Genomic DNA, 20,900 nt, shown 5'->3' with positions numbered 1-20,900 from the left:
AAAAAAAAAAAAATATCCATTACACATCCCTGTTTATCATGGATGAGATTTTTCATTTCACTGACTATTCATAACTGAGATTCTCATGTATTATACATATATCATATTACTCTATTTTCTGATCTGTGTTGTAATATCATTTCCTCATCACATAACATACCTGGAGTGGTGTTTTGTTTCACTCACATGTTTAACACACAAACCCTGCACTGAGACCGAGTTCTTCCCTCAAACAGAAAACTCTTCAACCTTGTAATGCCATGTGGTCATACATGAAGTGCTCCATTGTGTTTTTAAACCCCATACACCTTCTCTAGAATCATTTAGATGACTTCAGCCCTGGAATTGCAATCTCTACTGAGCTAAAGGTAAAAATGCCAGGTTCACTTGTAAACTACCACTACATGACATCACAAGGGTGGAACACAGCATTTCGAATTCTGAAGATGTAGACAGACTAATAATTAAGGATTACTCAAGCATGTGTGAATGAAACAAAACACAACTGCGGGTATTTTTTGATGAGATTATAACATGGCTTACAGAGTCAATTTCAATTTTAAAGAACCTTTAACACCGTCGAATATGTGTTTTTCATTTATACAATGCAACTATATAATAGGCAAAGTCCTTTATTATAAAAGTATGTCAGTGTATGAAGTAATTTAAAATGTTATGAATGTGGCTGAACAATGAAAGCAACTGTATAATTATAGTCAAGCCAGTCTTCTTACTTTACATCTTCAGTTCTAGCTTTAAGGAACAATATGACACACACGCAAAGATCATATACAAACTGGTTTACTCCTAACTTTAGAGCACATCCAAGTAAGAAACATCTGTATCAAAACTGAAATGAACAAACAACTGACACATCTTTATATTTATCAATGACGAACTGTTAAAACTTGGAAAATTTTCTGACTCAATTTGGCTCCCTTTTGCACTACTATATGTACATCATCAACTATCCATTTCTGACAAATAATACATTGAAGGAACTGTTTTGCTTTAAAAAAATGTCCGCTATTTTTTCTTGGACAAACTTCGCGGTGAGCTTTTGAGTAAATCTCTAATCTTAAGGTACGTTCCTGTTCCCTCTGCCACTTCTGTATACTCAGGCGTTTCCTCGAATGGAACTATCCCCGCTGCGAACTGACTTCTATGTGGAATTGGCATGTTTTTAGCCACCTCATCTTCATCTTCTGGACTTAGTGGTGTATCGTCATTAATATTCAGCGGGCTATCTGGACAATCATCTCGTAATTTAATTAGCCTAATACTTGTATACTCTTGAAATTTTGTTGGTTCTGGGCTTTTAGGCGTGTCTTCCTGTGCTCTGATTGGTCCTGGGCTCTGTGGGGTGTCGTCTTGAGATTTGATTGGTCCTGAGGCATCGCCGTTTTGACTGGCATCTTCAACCTCATCCACTTCAGTGTCCACTTGAGCCGAGGAGCAGACGCTGGGTGAACTTGGTGCGGGCGTACCGATGGCGGGGGTCTCGCAGTCGCTGTTGGTCGCCGTATCCGCGTTCTCCAGAGCAGCCCAGATCAGTCTCTGCTGCTCCTCTAGCTCCTCCAGGCTCAGCTCGTCGGTAGCCCCCTCCTGGTCCACCGTCACCCAGCCCTGACCCCTCAGAGCCGGGGATCCATTGGAAGGGGGTGTGGGCGGCGGGGTGCCCTTGGGTAGAGGAGGCGGTGTGGGGGTGGCAGGTGGGGTGCCCTGAGGAAGGGGAGGGGGCGAGCTGAAGCAGGGAGAGCCAGGAGGAGGCGGAGCTTGGAACTGGAAGTCTCCTGAGCAGTTGTAAGATGTTCCTGGATCTGTGGGCAGAAAAATGTCTGTGTGAGAGAACTGGGTGTGAATGTTTGTACAGAACTTTTATGATAGGATGGTTATTGTAGTGCCATTTCCTTATACGTGATTTTACGAACTTCAACAACAGCCTGTCCTCAGACTAAAGATGTAACTTAACACTTAAAATGCATCTCTCCTGCTAAGGTTGATGTATAACGTGCATTATCACCGTCTCTAAATAATAACTAAACAATGCACTGGATTTGTATGTGACTTTTTCGGACACTCAAAAATGCTTTACAGTGCGTTACAGTACTCATTCAGGTGGGAGGCTTCCATTGTAGCCACAGCTGCCCTGGGACAGGCTGATGGAAGCAAGGCTGCCAATCCAGGCATTAGCCCCTCCGACCACCACCAATGCATACACAGCACCGTGATACAAGTAAATGTGGGTAAAGTACCTTGCCTAAGGACACAAAAACAGTTTTGCCATTAGCGCCCCACAACTAAACAATTCTCTTGTTTAAAAGCCTAGGTTTGTAACTGATCTCTTATAATTGGCTTTTAACTTAGATTATTACTAATTTTTATCAGTGAAATGCCAGTGCTGTTACACATAAAAGCAAGTAAGATACGTTTAATGCCATCAAATGGGACATTCCAGTTCAAGCTACAAAATCTCCATGGAGAAAAATTACAAGTTATTTAAAGATGCATTTCTACTTTTCTAGTGTAACTTGGAACTGCAAAATGGTAGCTTCGATGTTGGCCAACTATTATCATCATTACTTATTAGGAATATTTTGTAATCCGGTGAAAGTGTATAGCTTAATGCTTTCAAGATGGCGACTGAATAAATTTGCATTACTTCTCAAAATTATTTGTATCGATTATACAAATAAACAGGGAACCACATTATAACATTGTTCAACGCTCGAAAAGGAGTGTATGTCTATAAAAGTGCAGCAGCTTCATTCTGGAACATTGAAATAGAAGACTATAATTGTGATATAACATGTCTATGAGAGTAAACTTTGAGTAGGCGCTGTCTGAATGTGAATGAAGTCTGGGGGTGTAATGAAAGGCTGTGTGGAAGAACATGAGAAAGAGACACTTTTCTAATGAGAGCGCAGGAAGAGCAGGCCGAGTCTGTGGAGGAGGTGTTACAATGAGCGTGAGTCACTGATCATGTGTCCAGGTGCATACTGAAGTACACATTAGGGCTTCAGTTGGCTTCTTTAGTTGTTGGCTGGTCAGCGATTATGGTTTTTCATTAGTGGAATAGTTCAACTTGTTTTCCTAATGTGACTTGGAGATAATGATTAATCAGTTCAAGCCACAATATGTAACTTTTGGGCAAAAAATTGACAAAAATAAATGAGTTTTTTGTTTGTTTGGTTGTTTAATAAACACACAAAATAAAGTGTGAGTGAGTTTGCATCGCCGCAAACCTGACTGATTTGCCCTGGAAGAGGGTTTTTCCACAGATAATTTGCTCCTTTGGCTGTAATCTTTGCGGTGATGTTGTCACCTCCAGAAAGTTACACAGTGTACATTTAAAAGTACCATCCATGCATATTAGATTTTTGTGACTAACAGATGTAAAATGTAAAACCTGCTCCTCCCTCCCCTCACCTGGCCTTTGTTAAGACTCACCTGTCTCTGGTCTTCTTCTGTCAGGCCAAAGCTGGCACAGTATCAGACAGCAGTAACATAGATAGCATCTAGTTGTGATATGTGAGAATGTGGCTCGTTGGCCAATCTAATGACACATGGTAGCTTTAAAGCTAAACTCTGCCAAAAGGAGATGCAGTTAGAAATATGCAAAGAAAAATATGGTTTCTTGGTTTCTTTGATTGCAAATAGCATGTATTACAGTCTGTTTAAATTCCAGATGACAATTATAATATTATTATTATGTATGAATTAATAACATGGTCAGTAGCCAACTAGTCACAATGATTCTGATAAATTGTTGCAGTTCTAGTATAGATGCCTGCTTTTTTGAGAGAGCGATGGTGACTATTAGCGGTGAAGAAAGATTTAAAAAAACGCTTTGACTCATATTTACAATGAGAAAAAAAGCTACCTGACTCGATCTCCATATCTGAGCTCAAGTTCACACTGCTGTTGGGACTGGACCTAGTTGTCTTCCTCTTCTTTGGAGACGAGTCCGATTCATGTTTTCTCTTGTTGCTGGCAGAACCAGGCTGTGAATCAAACATTTAACACATGTCACTTGTTTCTAGGGCTGTCAAAAGTCAGATACCAATACCAATACCAATCAATACTAAAACTAGTATCGAAACTAGGTAATCATCTGAGCAGGTATCGATACAAAAAAAAAAAAAAGTCCCATTCAGAGGACAAAAATGAACATTTCCTGAAAATCTTTAGAATGATCTTGAGCTATAACAGAATAAGTATAAGAGCACATAGACTAGTATACACCCATGGACCACTATGGACCTACCTGGATGAAGCATGAATTACACAGATATAAGGCCATATGATGATATAAAAAGAACTATGATTAATGTTAAAAATGTCATTCTATCTATATCTAAAGAAAGTGTTTTTAGTTATTGTCCTGATATTGAAATTTGATTTTTTGAATTTGATCTCTCAAGGCTTGGTCCTTGACATTGGCCTTAGTCAGGTCATGATGTACACCTGGTTAAGTTCTCATCTAGGTTTTGACCCACTTTGGTCCTGGTTTGGATGTGGTATATGTGTCATATTAGGTTATTTCTAAATAGAGAGACGTTTTCATTTACTAAGTAACTTTTCTGGTAGAGGGTTCACCACCTGCTCGACTCTGAGACCAGCTCAAGATCTGGAGATGTCAGAGTCAGGATTACATTAGCTGGAGGATAAGTCCTATTGTGTATGTTTTGGGTAGATGATGAAGGGAGTTGGCCTATCACAATAATCGCTATATCCAGTTATCGTTCTGTATATGAAAGCATGAACAATATATTTTGGGGCTCAGTATTTATCATGTGTAGTTTCTTTGTAAAAGTGGGGAGATTTTGGGTGTTTTTCTTATAATACAATAAAGATTTCAGATGTAGATGGTTAAAAAAGTAACAGCTGTGGCTAAATTATTGCTTCATTCTGCTATTCATTTGTTGCAGCTCAGGCCACCTAATGTTACCGTTACAAGAATTATCCTGCTATTGTTATTGCATCAGTGGCATGAAGTATTTTCAGTATGATCATTTAACACAGTATATCTCTACAGCAATATATCATGCTTTAAAATCTGTTATCCTGACAGGCCCAGATGAGAGATGTTTTTGTTTTGCCTTGAATATTCCACAATATGGTATTATAACTACTCCATAGAGATACCAAACAGACAAGTTACAGGTCGCATCTGTGCAGGGGCGACCCTATTCACAGTAACAATCCATGTTTTTCAATGTACTTTTGAGCAGTAAAAAACCCTGTAATTAGGAAAATGCACTACACACAAGTTTAATACTATACTGTGGCGCATTTCATTTCATTGCAGGTAGACCATCCATAGTAAGTTATACAGTGCACCTTAGAAATATAAAATTTTTTTGTGATTGACAATTTAAGTGTCATTACCGTTGGAAAGTTGCTGGACAGGTACGCTGCATAGTTTTCCTTCATGTGACTGCTTTGTATTGGAACAGAGCCGTAGTGCATGAACTCCTGCAAGTCAGAAGGGAATAGACACTGAGAGAAAATCCTTTAAATGTTTTTTTTTTACAAGTACTCAAAACGCAAACTTACATCTTTCATTTTGTGAGGCGTGGCTACATTAAATCCGGGGAAATCTACTAGCTTGGACACGTCATATGAGACTCTCTGTGGATCTTCTGTGGAACTGCCGTCATGTGAAACTGAACAAGATTTGATCAATTATTTAAAGGAGCTATTACATTTGTATACGGTATTAATTGCTAACACATTTAATCATATTTAGATAACCATGTTACCTTTTATTGTGTTGCTACAATGCTATAATTGTTGAACGCATTAAGTAAGTAATAAGTTTCTCTCATTTTTGACACCGAATCTCTCCTCCCTTTGCTCACTTCCCCCTTCAGAGAGCTATCACATTACCAACTGTGAGCATTCCGCTAATGAAACTACGGCACAATTCAACAATGGCCTTTTGGTTTGAAACATCCATTCCTGCCATAAGCTAAACATACCATTCCCATCGTACAGGGCTAGTCCAGAGTTCTCCATCTCGGCCTCCTTAAGCCAGCCTGGTGGATACCCCAGCTGCCTCATGCGATAGATGAGTGGAGGTAGTGTGCAGTTGTCAATGCCCAGAGCAGACAGCAGCTCTTCACTGTTCAACATCACAACAGACCATGTAATAAATATGCTACATTATTTTATTATGTAGAAGTATAAAAACTTGCCTCATGACTCCAGGCTTGTACTTGGAGAAGCGCTCCTCCACCTCGTCTGCGTGGTAGCGGTTCCCCTGCATGGCCTGGTTATTGTTCTGATTGAACTCCTTCCTCCTCTCATTTATTGCTGCCATGTCTTTAGGCTACCCGAACGTAGAATTCCAAAAATAACACCAAAATAAACAGATTGAAGGGGGTTGTTTTTAAATGTATTCTTGTCAAGATAAACGCTCTTTACATGCATTATACGACTGTATGGTAAGAGCTGGTAAATTATTAAGACTGTAAATTAGAATCTATGCATTTTCTCAGGTAATAACTAACACGGGAGCACCTTTTTTTTTTTATCACATTAAGCATATAGTTACTAAGAGTCAAGGGAAACCAACTGCGTGACACTATTCCAGACACTTGTTGGCCTATTGTGATACTTTTACAAGAGTGACAAAAAAGCAAATGGTGGCAGAGATTGGCAAACTATAAAGAAACAACCAGTGACACCATCAGTAGTTTCTGTGTCATGGTGTGATATCACAGTGATGGACAGGACTAAGTGTGTGGGGCTAAAAGTTCAAACTAAAACATGTTCCTGACTCATGGTTTGAAATCAAGTACTGACCCATTAATACAATGGACAATACTTGTTATCGTCATCTAACATTTAACATCTATAGTCAAAATTGGTCATTGCATGAGGTTTATAATAATCCTAAAATATTTGCTGAGTGCCTTTCTTCATTGATTACTTACAGTTATCACTGCAAAGATAAAAAGATAAAAGATACTAACATTTTTATGACACACATGCTTGTGAGTTTGGAATTACCTTGGGACAGTCTCTCAGCTGATGTCCACCACACCCACAATTGAAACACATGGATTTGGGTCTATATGGAAGAAGTACAATGAAGAAATATTATGTGCAGAAATGCAAAGGTTAGAACGGCCAGTCAAAGAAAGACAGACTAATATCGGCTAAATCTTACCTTTTGTCTTTCATCTCTATATCTTGTCCATCTGTGCCGATGACTTGATTGAAAACTTGCTGGTAACTTTAGTACAATTCAGGAAGTCATAAACAAGTTACAGCTATTTTTAAAAGTATGTTGTCTCTGCTAATAATTTGGTAGACAGAAAGTAGGGCAGTTTATGACCATAATTAAAAGGTCAGATGATGTCCAAGTTAAAGATACACTGGCACCTCCCATCCTTCCGTCATCGCAGGGGTTTCGTTCAGAAGAGGCTGTCCAAGTTTGTCCACAGTAAATGTAGTGAAATGTTGAACACTTCCAACAATCTATGAAATCAATAAAGAATGAAAAAAAATGTTACAATGACACAAGCATTTTTCTAAATAAAGTTAAATGATAGTGTTTCCCATAAATTCTGGGGAGACTATGGTGGCACAAATACATTTTCTTTTGAATAATTTATTATCATGTAATTTTTTATTGCTTATATTTAATCTTTAAGCTGTCCTTTTTGCCCGATATACTTAATGACTAACAATTTCTTTAAATGATTACAGCCTTACATTGTTATATCAACTAAACACAAAAGGGGGCGTGGCAAAAAATCCACAAAAAAACCTTCACAAGAGTTCATACAAAAACTACCATTTATCTACACGACAGTAGGAAACAATGTCTTTATTATAGACACATTAATTTAATTTAATCCATAAATTTAATGAGTTAATTCTGACTTTTTACATACAAATACCAAAAACACCAAAGCTTAAAATGTTTTACTGGCTCACTTCTCCTTTCTGCTGCTATCCCATAGAAATCCTTAAAATCTAAATAAAATTATTAGTTGACTAATGAAACATTTTAGTCAACTACAAATCCATTGACTGATTGATCGATTTTTCAACTGAAGGCCTACAACCCTATTGCAATTAGCGACAAAGTGTGATGCTAAAATAATCCAGGGTACGTTAGACTACGAGGGCCACCCATAGTCTCCACTAAAAAGAAACACAGCATTGTGTACTTTTCACCAAACACAGTACTTACTTTGAAGGATTCTGATGTAGTTTTGACACTGGTAGAGTTTAACATGTGTGGATCCTCCTCCAAAGCAAAGGCAGAAGGCTATACAAAAAAGATGAATTAAAACATGAGTTGAGAAAGAAATGTACAAGAACTAAGGTGGTCAAAAGAATACCCCATTATACTTAAATCTATTATTTAGTGTTTGATTGCAAGAATCCACACCTGTGCTTTCAGAAAGTAGGGGGAGTGCCCAATTTTCTGATTCTTTACTATGATACTGCAGATGGCATCTTCAATTTCTTGACGGCACTTCCTATAACAGATGAATGGACGTTATGTTAACACATAACAATTAATTATAGTACTCATGCTCTTGTTGTAAGCTAATTACATTAACTTAACAAACATAACAATAACAGTAACAATTAAAGGAGCTCTATGCAGCAGCCTGTAGGGATGAAACTGAACTAATATTTCACCACTGATAGAAGCAGGTGGCTTATGCCATTAGGACATAACATTAAAATGTCCGACTGCGATACCACAAGGATAATAAAAACACTTTTTATTTAGACAAAAGAATGTGATTTTCACAGTATTTTCTCTTATGTTACCATGTGGTCTTATATCTGTGTATAGCTAGAGAGAGACAGAGAGATAGAAAGAGAAAAAAACTAATGGAGAGATAGACAGATAGAGACACGGGGTCTTGGGAGCTAGGTTTTCAGTAAAGTACTTAAAATAATAAAATCCTCTAGTATAATTTCTAGGCGCAAACTGTACTGGTACGTCCTACAGTCTGACAGGGGGTGGCGCCATGCAATGCTACTTGGTCTATAAGAAACACTGATCTCTATCCTGTTAATGTGACTTTTCTAATATTGATACTTTCGCAAATGAGCATCTAGTTACAATACTTACTTTAAGTATTGATTAGTATCTGGTTTTCGATACTTTTGAGAGATCTACTTACATGTTTTTGAAAAAATTCCACATGGAATATGTGAAATACCAAACTGCTGAATATTCTAGTCAAAGCAATAACATCTTCATGGAGATAGACATAGACATTTCAGTATATTACAAATACTTACTTTGAGATCATATTATTGGCATAGAGGATTTGCAGAACAGGTCCGTCCACGTTCACATCGTCCACTGTTACACCACTAACAAAAACAGAAGGTGAAAACGAAACAGGTTGGTATTCATCCATCTCCTAGTAGCTAATCTTTTAACTTATAATTATTTACAATAACTATACGCTACCTGGGACGCATCAGGACATTCAGATTTCTTCTCAATCCTTTATGTGATCATCTGATTAAAGAAAATCCATCATTCAACATGAGACTGTTTTGGTCCTGAAAGACACGCTAACCAGTGCATAGCAGCATTAGCTTGTACTGCATCCCACAACAACCAAAGGATATTTTCTTCCGTAAGCTTCTGAACAAAGGCATCCGACTCTTCCAGCCGGCTCCGGAGCACCCCCAGCTCGCTCTCCTCTTCATCTTCCTCTGTAAAGCGAATGTGAGTGTTGACAACGGGAGCGGAATCATCCAACTGCTCGAAAAGCTCTCTATCACCGAAATCCACCTCCGCCATTTTCCCCCGAGTGAGCGTAGAGGGGCACGTAGCGACGTCACGGGTCAAAGCCGTTTTTTGCACGCTGATTGGTTCTCGTCGTGTCACATGTGCAGGACCGTAACTTTTTTTTTTTTCCTTTCACTTTGGCTTTATTAGTCTATTTTTTAAGATATAATTACTCTTAACAAACTTTGTGGAATCTAAACCCAGCCATTTATGATAATTTCATTATGATTATTAATTACATACAACTGGGTGCATAAACGTGGCTGTATGTCGTCAGCAGTTACATGTCGGGATGAGGAAACATAAATACATCATAATATATAATAACGACAATGATAAAAGAATATAAAAAAGAGCATTTGTATAGTACTGAACTGAAGTAATTCTTTGGAAGGATATAAGTTATTCATAATTTTGTTACCCCCCCTCCCGAGTGAGCGTAGAGGGGCACGTAGCGACGTCACAGTTCGAAGCTTTTTTCTGCACGCTGATTGGGTCTCGTCATATCACGTGTGCAGGTGCCATAACGTGGACTTGGTGTTGTTGCTTGCGTTTTGTTGTTATGTGCTTATTTTTCTCAATATTTCTGTAACAGAACAAGTTATTCGTTATTTAGAATGTCAGATGTCACTTACTTAACGTTACCTACATGGATCGGAGGTTCTTTGAGTATTAGGTTTATTTATCTGGTAAATAATACATCATTTAGGTTAACAGAGTGTCCCAACAAGGTATGTACTAGCCTTTTCTTTTTCTCTTGTATATTACATCTTGTGTTCCTTTTCCAAACACACCAAGTTGAAATAATTGTTATAGTGCATTGCTCACTTCTGGTAGTGTTTGGATAGATACTAAAAACTGCACAATATAACTTTTCTGTTGGAGGGTCTGCCACCTGCTAAAACCCCCCACAATCTGGCATTAAATTTATCTTATTTCCATGGAGACAAATAGATGATGCAGCAGGACCATGTTACAGTTCAGATCTGTGGAGAGGCAATTATTTGCTTAAAGAATGCATGTTTTTTCAGGTATTGTTTGGTTTGAAAAAAACAACAACAACAAAAAACAATTATAATGCTTAAATGCAAGATGGGTAAGTAATGCTACACCTTGGAACACTGGGGCAAGCAGGTGACGGACTCTCATGTACTTTTTTTTTTTACTTTAACCAAATTTAAAAAGGTTCGGGAGTTTGCTTGCAGAACTATTTCAGTGCATGTGTATCTTGTTGTTGTTAGGGTCCAGCCATTCCTCTGTACTTGGGAGCTGATCTGTTTTCCAACACTGACGTCCGCACAGAGAACCACCCCAGGCAACATGCCAAGTTTGCCAAGAAAGGATTAGCCACGAAACTACATTTTTCTTCTGGTAAAATTGTACTTTTGCACCTATTTGGGTAATATACTTTACAGTGTTACAGTACACTGTAGTTTTGAGAGGGATTTTGGTTGCAGACCTCTATCCAGATCACTCTACCCCGAAGGCACCACCCTCACGTGTCTACCTCCATCCACGTGTCCCTGATAGAAAACAAACAGTTAAACACAATAAATTAAACACTTCTGCTGCTCAACACCTGTCATCATTGCTATAAGACACATATTATGGACTTGGATATGCTCTACTGGGCTAAACAAGTTTACATAGTTTTACATTAAATACAAGCCCAAACCCTTTCCCTATAACCGTAACCATTACAGACTCATGCCAAATCTTAACCAGACACCGGGCCTATGGCAACACACATGGCTATTTCCAATTTTCCATAACACATGAGGAGAGATTAATTGTTTAAGAAAACATGTTTAAACTGCCAATTATCCTAAACAAGTGGGCCATCAGATACAACACAAATTCCTTATTAGTGGTTTATATGGTGATTAAATGTATGGTCTTTAGCCTGTCTTTGACATGCTTCCCTCTGATAAAGTCACTTTTTGAAATTAACCCTAATCTAAACAAATGAAGCTATATAAAAAGTGTAATTAAATAGTTTTTACAGCATGAACTAATGAAAAACAGTCAGAGACATGATGTGGATGGAGGTGAGTGACATTAGGGTCCTCCTGGTGGAGACTTTGGGGCAGAATCTGGTCGTCTTGAAAATTTTGGTTCCTCTTCCCAGTGTGAGTAAGTCTACAAGTGAAAAAAGGTTCATGTTGACAATATTAAATTATGTGAACGTCTGTGTTTCTTGCACCACTCCTTGAGATATAATTTAGTTTTCTAATTTTTGTGCCTATACTTTGAAAAGGACTGTATGAGGACCTGAAGATCACCCAGACCCTGTACTGTGTTAGGAAACTTCATTAAACATTGTATCTTTGGCTTAACCGGAGACAAAAATATAACTGGACCATTTCCAGTTCATCCATGTGGACTTTAAACTGTGCACTGTAATTTTGGTTAGCTGATACACAAACTTTACTCAAAAGTAAACAAACGTTAACATCAGTCAGTGGTCCTGTGTTAGATCCTTGAAAAGATGGTGATGAGGCCTTGGTGATGTGGACTATGATATCTGGTTTCTGTCTAAATGAAGGTGTTTTGTTTTTTCCATGTAAACTCCCTTTTGCTCTGTGGTTCTATTGTTCTATTGACATTCTATTGACAAAATTACAGTTAACTATAACGTGAGACTGGCTTAGGTTGGGTCTATGGTGGGCACATTGGCACATCGGCACAGTGGTGGGTTCTTTGCGCTGGTGAGTGTTACATGAGCGCCCCCCTGTGCCAAGCACCCGTCTCGCAACATCTCCGGGCTCATGTGAGTAACACTCGACCCGCCCTGCTTTAATAGACGTTTTAGCTCCATTTGTGCCTCAATACCAAGGTCGTTGGTTCGAATCCCAGGTAGGGCCGGCCAAGTGTGTGGATTTTGGAATTGGACAGAGAAAGGGCATTTGTCTTATATTTGTGTGCACTATAAATTCATGTGTTCTCCTTCCAATACAATAACTTGAATAACTTCAATGTACATACTTCAAAGTACAATACAGTCCAGACACTCTTGACTTGTGTAGCATTTCCCTCAGATTATTTTTACTCTTACATAAGCAACTTCTTGGTTTACTACTTTGTTCTTCTAATATTATTTTAAACTAACGGTACTTGTTACTTGAGTACAACTTTGAGCTCCTCTACCCACCTCTGCTAATGTATCTTATGTATTTCAGTTTACAGGTTCCATGGCTTGAAGGTGCCCACTTCCAACAACAGCCTCTGGTTCTACAGTGTTCAGGGTCTTTTCCGAATAGCCTTTGAGTTTTTCAGTAAGCAGGACCAACTTGCTTTGCTTGAGAATTTTCAGGTATTTCCATTTTTTTAGTTTTCACTTTTTGTTTTTGTATGAACTAAATTGTCTTTTGCAGGATATATGGAAATCACACATAAATGATGCCCCTCTACAAATGGGCTACAGCCTCAGTGAGCAGTTGGACTTTGCAGTAGTCGGCGAGGAACCAGCAGCCAAAGAACCAAGAACTAAGGAGCCCAGAAGTGTTATTTTCAAGCCTCTTCAAGCAGTGCCGACTTCAGTGGAGCCTGGTGACAGCTCTAAAGACCACAATTACTGTTCTCACCCACACCAGTCCCAAGAGACTGATCCAAATCCGGACTTATTCTCCCCATTTCAACAGCAAATCCATCGGATGGCCGACAAACTTCCCCAGATCCAACCGGAGCAGCTTAAGACTGTTCGACTGCTTTTAGATTTGATTGACAGCTATATTACAGGCAATTTAAATGAGCACAACGTTACAGAAGCAGTAATGGCGCTACTCCAGGCTAAAAAATGGGATGGAGTGTATTCTAGTCATTTGCTGAGCTGTATTGGGCGTTGGCTTGGACAGCAGTTTCACGAAGCCAATAGCAGCATTAGCCAAAGAGTGGAGGGGTTTAAAATACATCACATCGATCGCATCAGTGATTTGCCGCCAGCCGAGGAACTAACCCAGGAGCTGTTCCCAGAGGCCATGACAAGTCTGCTGCTTCACTGGATGGGTTTAAGTGAAGAGGCCAGTGTAGACAAGAGACACAGTGAATATCCCATTTTACTCCTCATACTGGAATTTGCAAATCATAATCTCATCACTGGAGTGGCCCACGTGTTGTATTCCAGCCTGATATGTAAATAAATATTGATAAAAACATTCCAGGCAAAATAATAACATTTCCATAGATATAAGTATGTGGTGGACCCTTCACCAGAAGTTACATACTGTGAGTTTTTGTTTTCTACAGCTTACGTTTTGACCATAGTTTACTGCTTGGTGTTAAGAGATGCAGAACTTTAGAGAGCATAACCAGAAATGCTTACAAATTAAGGCTAGTATAAAAATGTAGTACAGACCATCTACAACACCAGTTATAGGTGCTCAGATCAGTTTACCATGAAGGGATGGGGAAAGACTTTTAATATACATTCAAACTACAGCACTAAGTCATTCTAAGTTTCTCTAGTAAGTCCACAACTAAAAAAAGGTAGCAACTAAGAAGAAAAGATCTTTGGTAATTCAGTGTTTCCTCAGCCAGTCTAACAAGTGAAACTATAGGACTTAAGTACAACATAAACATGTTTTATTGAAAGCATATCTGAAACATGATATCTGCCACAGGAGTTCCAGTGCAGCTGTGAGTAGTCCTTGTATCGGAACAGGTCCTCTAAATAATCCACTTTTCCTTTAAACTCACTCTTCTGAAAACAGGAGGTTTCTAATTCCACACAAACAGCTGCCTTTCACTAAATCTATGTAAACAGTGCTCACTTAAATCACATATTTAGTATGTTCAAACAATCACATTAATAGAAGTTAAAATAGAAAAAAAAGCTACAATATTAAAACAAATGTGACCAGCATCAGTCTGACTGATGACGTACAGTTTTCTAAATGCTGAGATAAAAATCAGCATCTCCATATTTACACATTATGTGTCAGATGGGTGCCCATGTTTAAAGCACAGATCCATGCACGCTGATGGATAAAGTAGTCCCTATATGGCTGCTACATAGGCTCCGGGCCACGGGAGAAGGAGGAGGAGAAGCCCAGCCCCATGCCTCTCTGCGTGTGTGTCTGTGACCGTGCCATCTCATACTGAACGTCCAAGTTCCTGAACATCTCCTCCTGCTTCTGTAGAGTCTTCAGACCATCTTCATTCAGAGGTTTGGCTGCTTCCACCTCCTCGTCCCCCTGCACCAAGGACAGATGTTTAAGAGACCCAGTGTGGAAAAGAGCATTCATGCACAGCAGGAGGACTGCATTAGTATTAAACAAGAGCAAATCAATGTGAAATGAAAGAATGAAATACCAATTTGAACAAGGAGACATTGCATGTGAAAAGTTAAAATGCTATTTAAGAATGACTATGACCAGAATTACTGGCTGACCAGGCAAGCAAAAACGCCCCATAAAAGCTTCCTCTAAAAGTATAAATGCCACATACACACAGATGGTCCCTCATTTCAAAAATGCTGCAGGGCTGCCTTGAACATTGTAGTGTTAATCCAACTGAGAAGTAGCGGAGTCCTTTCATATGGCAAAATAAATACTCAAGCTGACAAATCAGTACTTACTTTTATACCCATCAGCTTTCGGAACTTCACATTCTGGTCTTTATTCCCAAAATTGAGCTTTTCCCACAGCTCAGCTGTCTGGGACTTGTCCTTTGAAAAAAATAAACAGATATAAGCCCACGACGTGTCAATGGTTCCACTAAACATACTATACATGAAGAATCCTGTTACCCCTTCCTTCTTTCCTTGCCATAGCATCTTTCTCTTCTTCTCCTGCTCTGCAAACTTCATGGGGTTCACAGCAGCAGGGTTATAGTAGCTGGGTACTGCGATGCCAGTCTCTGCTAGTGTTTTGGCTTGAAGAGCAGCCATCTGTGCTGCCATAGCGATCTGTGGAGTGACCTGTGTGCCTGAGGCCAGCAGAGCAGCCACGTCTAGGCCCGGGGTGGTGGCAACGGCTGCAGCGGCCGCCGCGGCTGTAGGAGCAGCAGCTGGGAATTAATCAAACACAGTTTGACAACAACATGTCCCTGATGAAGATCTATCACTGTGTGCCTCACCTGCAGCGATCTCCTGGTGCTGCTGCTGCTGCTTCTCCAACAGGTCCTTCTCCTTCTGCTCCTGGAGCTTCTTGGCACGCTCCAGTCTGGGGACAAAACAAAAACACATCATAAAAAGAGTTTCTTCACACTGTTATTCTATATGGTTTGGACACCACTAAATCTGCCTTACTTTTGAAATGCTTTACAATTACAGATACTGGCCATACTACAGTCTAACCCTAATCCTAACACTTCAGTGCCATTGTGACAGATGCAGCGGCCTTTACCTTCGGGCCAGGGCCTCCTGTGCGTCCATGGCAGGGTTTCGTCCTCTAAAGTTGGGGGGACTTGCAGAGTGACTTCTACTCCTCCGGCGCACTTTGTCTAGCCTCTTCTTTCTGTCCCTGTGTGATTGAGAAGTAAAGGACATGAGCACATGTGGAGCTGTGCACAAAGGAGCATCAGAGAGGATAGAGGCACCTGCTCTTGCTGCGGCTCCTGCTCTGATGCCGGTGTTTGGACCGAGAGCCAGACCTGGACCTGGCCTTCTTCTTTCTGTCTCTGCTGCGGGACCGCGACCTCCGTTTGTCCTTGCTCTTGCTGTGATGGTGTCTGAAATCAAAGAGACTTTAAATAAACAGGACCAAAACAAAACCACCTCCACAGATGAACTGCCCTGCCCTCTTACCTCTCCTGGGACAGCGAACGGGACAGGCTGCGCTCTCTGGACGCCTTGCGCTCTTTCCGCCTGGACCGCTCCTCTCCATTCTCCACGGACAGTCTGTCTGGGTCATGTGCTTTTTTGTGGGATTTCGACGTCTTTTCATGGTCCCTCTTACGAGCCTGTTTTAAGAAGAAGTTGTCTCTTTCAGGAAAATAGTGCAACAAAAAAAGTTAGTACCAGGGTGGTGAGCAGATGGTATCAACAGTGTTGACAATCTGAAACGCATTTTCCAAAGATTTTTTTTTTATTTAAAAACAAATAGGTCATAAAGCATTGAACCATGAACGGCCCATTATATTCATAAATATATCATTTATGTTAAGCCTTTTCTTTAGGACACCCCAAATATTTCAGGAGACATATCAGGGCATGCTGGATTAAAATCATTGGAAACAATGCCTTGTTTAGGATACAAACCTGCCAATGTAAAATGTTTCTGAGTCACAACTTTAAGGAAAACAAGTCATATTACTACAGTGCTGTACTTCTACTGACAGGTTTGATCCAACAGAGCATTGTTTCATTTTTAGCAGTGGGCCCAGTGTATTTTTAGCAGTTGACTCAGTGACAAACTCAAATTGCCACAGGAATGAAAGGTTAAATTAGCATCAATGAAACTTGAGTCAGTTTTTGTACAGTGAAAGTGAGACAAACAGATTCTAAATGGCAGATAGTTACCTGTCCCCGTAGAAGACATATTTTTTGCTATGTCAGCAGGGTCTTCAGTTCAGTCTCTTCGTGCTTTAGCACGCTGAGTATGATTTATTGTACAAATGTTATCATTTATCATGAGCTACACACATTCCAACATTCATTGGCAACTAAATTTGATTTAAGTATAAATATTTAAACAAACACTACGCTGCACTACATTATGTGAATATAAATATTGACATCCACTGAGAACACAGTGAAAACAACTTCCAACCAAATGAAATAAACACATTTCTATCTTGATCAAATACTCACCTTTTATTTAAGGTAACTATAATGTAAATGGGTGATTTGAAATGTCAGTATAAAAGTTTGTTATTTACCTCTTTGCTCCTGCTGCGGCTGCGCCTGTGTTTTCTGTCACCTAAAGGCAAACAAACCAAATACAGATGAGTTTAAAACAGTACGAACGATGAAATAACAGGTAGAAACGGTGCACTGACGTTTTCTGTCCCTGGAGCGTGAGCGGGACCGGGAGTGGTGACGTTTGGAGCTCCGGGGGGACCTGCTGGGCTCCATACTGAAGGACTTTCTGTGAGCAGCTGGAGACGCTTCTCTGTTCACGTCCGCACAGTCACTATCGCTGGCCTGGACGAGGACAGGACAAGATGTGCACGATGACTATTACTATTACTAATAGTACTAACAATACGTACAGATGCGTTTAAACTATTAGCACATGTTAGTACTAATGTGTGTGATTGTGGTTTCTTTGATTCAAAATTTCGATCAACAATGCCAATGTGTAATTGATCACAATAAACTCTGATCCAGAGTTGGCATACAGGAAATCCCAATACACATCGACTACATGTCACAGTATGGCATTATAAAGATCTTCGTGATCTAAAACGATGACATAAATAGAATGTACACAACCCGAGCTAGGCCTGAAGCTAGCCGCGCTGTTGCTAGTCGCCATCTTTACGAAAACGCAGCTATTTATGTAAGAATATAGCTCCTAATCCACAGCGTGCCATTAACACAGCAAATACCGTGCATTGACAAACATTCATCAAACTTACCGACATAATCTGTACACTGCTGTGTTCTCTCCAAGCCCGTGACTCCGCTCTCCTGAACAGCGCTCGTCTCTTCTGCCTGCAGATCCACGGTCACTCGCTCACTTCAGGGTTGCCAAGTTTTACCATCCAGACGACGACGACGACGACATCTTTTTACTTTAATACTGCAAGCAAGATCACATCCCTTCTGTTATTCATCTTTGGACTCAAGATTGGATTGGACTCAAGTTAAGATTTTTATTTTGTAAAGACGAACCTATAAAAAGTGGATGACTTCTTCGAACAGAATTGCATTATCGCATAATCGCTTGCTAATTTGCTAGTTTATGAGAAGGAACTGGCAACCAGAAGGATTCGTCACGCCTCTCAATTATTATTGCCCTCATTTTACCATTCAGGATGCAACCATGAAAATACACATTTATTTTTATGCATCAGTGAAGTACATGTTATGTTTATAAAAAAGTCCGATAAGGCACTTCTAAATTAAATAATATCTAAAATTTAAAATAAATAATTTAGATTTTATAGTTGAAGTTACAGTGTGGAAAGTGAAACTTGTATGCCTACAAGACACAGCACTGGGATTTTTTTTTTTGTTTACTTCCCGCAGCAAACCGCCAAATTCTAACAGAAGCGGCGCTGGGTCGGGATTGTTTTCGTGAGGTTGACAGACATAAAAAATTCATGCTTTTGGAGATTTGGACACCCTTTTTCGGCTCCTGAAAGAATCGGTACACATTGACGCACAATTACAAACATTACACCCCCTAATTTACACAATATATACGGCTTCAGCAAACCAACACCGCCCGTTCACTCTGCATGTTTTTACTTTGGCAATGGAGTGGTTCTTAGTCGTTTTATGTTTACGCATGTGTCTTTGTTTTTCATATCAACGATAGAAAATGGCGATGTGGAGTGATGTTGAACTTCTGACTAACGAGGACACCGGCACCGTGAGGCTGGGCAGTGTGTCTAGAGAGGAGAACGGCAGCGGGCTGTATCAGGTGGACACTCTGGTTAAGGTGTCTGCAGTCAGTGAGGTACGTCTCCCACTGCTGCTCATGTTCAGATTCAAACAGCAGAAAAGCAGGAGAATAAGGTGTAATTGATGTTTTTTTAATAATACCTATAGACATACAAAATAAATAAACATCATAATTAACATTCATTTATATTAAGGTGCATTGTGTAACTTTTTGGTGGAGATTTTGTTAAATGCTTTTCTCCTTGGAGATGTAATTGCTTTGTCTGGAATGTTATGGTCTTAAACTTTTCTATTTCTAAACCAAGTTACATGTCAGATCTGTGGAGAGACAACCCCACTTACAGTCAGAGTACTTTCTTTTTGAGTTCTAACACCACCTGTAATTGAATAAATGGGTCCGTGTACCATTCGTTCTTTTAAATTTTAGTTAGAACGAAAAACAATAAAATGGGAAAACTGTTTATTTCATTATTCCGTTTCAGGGTTAAAAAAAAAAAGGAACAGATTTCAACCTCTATTTCCAATATTTAATTTAAAGTTTATTTCAAATAATACCAATCAACAGTCTCTGTGCCTATTTTAATTTAGATATTTTATTCTCTCTGGTTTATTTGCCCTGGAAGTTCTGCTGCTTAGTGTGGATCTATCAATTTTTATTATAGTTCTATGGTGTCAACTGAGCAAAGTTTATCACCTTGGTGCTATCTGTTTCTCGTTATGGAATTCAACAGTGACTTTCTAAGATGCAAACACGTTGCCATAAAAGAAGAGGACATGTTTGTCCACAAAACTGCAGTGATTTTTCAGGTGAGTCCTTCTAGCAGCAGAACTTCTGAGGCAAATAAACCAGAGAGAATAAAATATCTAAATTGAAATGGGTACGATGACTGTTTTTTGAGTGGTGTTATTTGAAATCAACTTTAAATTAAATATTGGAAATAGAGGTCAAAATTTTGTTTGTTTGTTTGTTTGGCTCTAAAGCAGAAAAAAACTGTTTTCGTATTTTATTGTTTTTTGTTCTTAATTGAAATTCAAAAGCATGAATAGTGCACGGACCTAAATGTAAAGTAGAGCTGTTTAATTTCATTTTGTGGTACATTCCAGGCAGAGCAATGACATCCATAGAAACAAGCAGGTGACGGACCCCTAACCAAAAGGTTACACAGTGCACCTTTAATTATGTATTTTTAGACTAAACAAAGGGAAGTTGAATGGCAAATTGTTTTGAATAAAATAGTGTAGTGTGGAGGATATGTGTCATGTGGCTGCTCTGATCTGCTGTTGTGTGCAGGTGCATGGAGACCCTCGTCTGTCGTCCTCCATCGGGTCCAACTGGAGCATAGTGGTGGCTGATAAGACGGTCATCCTGTTTGACCAGAGCTATCAGAACATCCTACTGCTTCTGCACTTTGGTATGTTAATTAATGTGACAAATGTATAACTTTATGAGAGTGCTGCCCTTTTCTCATCTACGTGGTTTGGATTTGTAGAAACTCAAGTGGAAGCGTTTGACGTGTGTCTCGAAGGACAGTTTTTAGTGGTGTGTGAACAAAATGGAAACCTGCACCTGATTTATGTGCCACACAAGAAAATCCTCCTCACCAA

At 39.4% G+C, this 20,900-nt stretch overlaps 4 protein-coding genes across 5 annotated transcripts in view; 2 read left to right on the top strand and 2 right to left on the bottom strand.

The window, feature by feature from the left end:
- Positions 1 to 616: 616 nt before the first annotated feature.
- Positions 617 to 9,826, bottom strand: zcchc8 (zinc finger, CCHC domain containing 8). The gene is made up of 14 exons (XM_020938337.2): positions 9,622 to 9,826; positions 9,458 to 9,500; positions 9,283 to 9,357; positions 8,411 to 8,501; positions 8,210 to 8,287; positions 7,385 to 7,488; positions 7,178 to 7,243; positions 7,018 to 7,078; positions 6,201 to 6,334; positions 5,985 to 6,127; positions 5,560 to 5,669; positions 5,392 to 5,478; positions 3,884 to 4,004; positions 617 to 1,820 (listed from the first exon to the last, which is right to left on the bottom strand). Exons 1-14 carry the CDS (start codon positions 9,794 to 9,796, stop codon positions 1,027 to 1,029), a joined length of 2,082 nt encoding a protein of 693 aa, XP_020793996.2. The 5' UTR covers positions 9,797 to 9,826; the 3' UTR covers positions 617 to 1,026.
- Positions 9,827 to 10,281: 455 nt separating this feature from the next.
- si:ch211-110p13.9 (uncharacterized protein LOC562347 homolog) lies at positions 10,282 to 15,477 on the top strand. Its single transcript, XM_020938387.2, has 4 exons — positions 10,282 to 10,515; positions 11,026 to 11,155; positions 12,964 to 13,097; positions 13,159 to 15,477. Exons 1-4 carry the CDS (start codon positions 10,402 to 10,404, stop codon positions 13,921 to 13,923), a joined length of 1,143 nt encoding a protein of 380 aa, XP_020794046.1. The 5' UTR covers positions 10,282 to 10,401; the 3' UTR covers positions 13,924 to 15,477.
- Positions 14,349 to 18,506, bottom strand: rsrc2 (arginine/serine-rich coiled-coil 2). Of its 2 annotated transcripts, none has more exons than XM_055161381.1 (10): positions 18,305 to 18,506; positions 17,723 to 17,867; positions 17,603 to 17,643; positions 16,530 to 16,684; positions 16,322 to 16,453; positions 16,129 to 16,245; positions 15,860 to 15,945; positions 15,531 to 15,790; positions 15,360 to 15,449; positions 14,349 to 14,976 (listed from the first exon to the last, which is right to left on the bottom strand). In XM_055161381.1, exons 1-10 carry the CDS (start codon positions 18,308 to 18,310, stop codon positions 14,791 to 14,793), a joined length of 1,218 nt encoding a protein of 405 aa, XP_055017356.1. In that variant the 5' UTR covers positions 18,311 to 18,506; the 3' UTR covers positions 14,349 to 14,790. The 2 variants fall into 2 exon arrangements, with proteins under 2 accessions (XP_055017356.1, XP_020794039.1); XM_020938380.2 differs by having other exon boundaries at positions 15,531 to 15,775; positions 18,305 to 18,499.
- A 411-nt stretch (positions 18,507 to 18,917) lies between these two features.
- Positions 18,918 to 20,900, top strand: part of kntc1 (kinetochore associated 1) — a 48,518-nt gene continuing 46,535 nt past the window's right edge. Inside the window, exons 1-4 of the mRNA XM_055161575.1 lie at positions 18,918 to 19,038; positions 19,210 to 19,350; positions 20,587 to 20,707; positions 20,786 to 20,900. The exon at positions 20,786 to 20,900 is cut by the window's right edge and continues 1 nt beyond it. Coding sequence (XP_055017550.1) covers positions 19,213 to 19,350; positions 20,587 to 20,707; positions 20,786 to 20,900 — 374 coding nt within the window. The 5' untranslated portion in view covers positions 18,918 to 19,038; positions 19,210 to 19,212. The remainder of the gene's footprint in view (positions 19,039 to 19,209; positions 19,351 to 20,586; positions 20,708 to 20,785) is intronic.

The sequence above is a fragment of the Boleophthalmus pectinirostris genome, unplaced genomic scaffold, assembly GCF_026225935.1.
Source record: "Boleophthalmus pectinirostris isolate CB_2022bp ecotype Guang Dong unplaced genomic scaffold, ASM2622593v1 HiC_scaffold_4, whole genome shotgun sequence".
NCBI classification, from domain to species: Eukaryota; Metazoa; Chordata; class Actinopteri; order Gobiiformes; family Gobiidae; genus Boleophthalmus; species Boleophthalmus pectinirostris.
The sequence above is the reverse complement of the archived record's forward strand: the minus strand, read 5'-3'. Positions and strand labels throughout refer to the sequence as shown.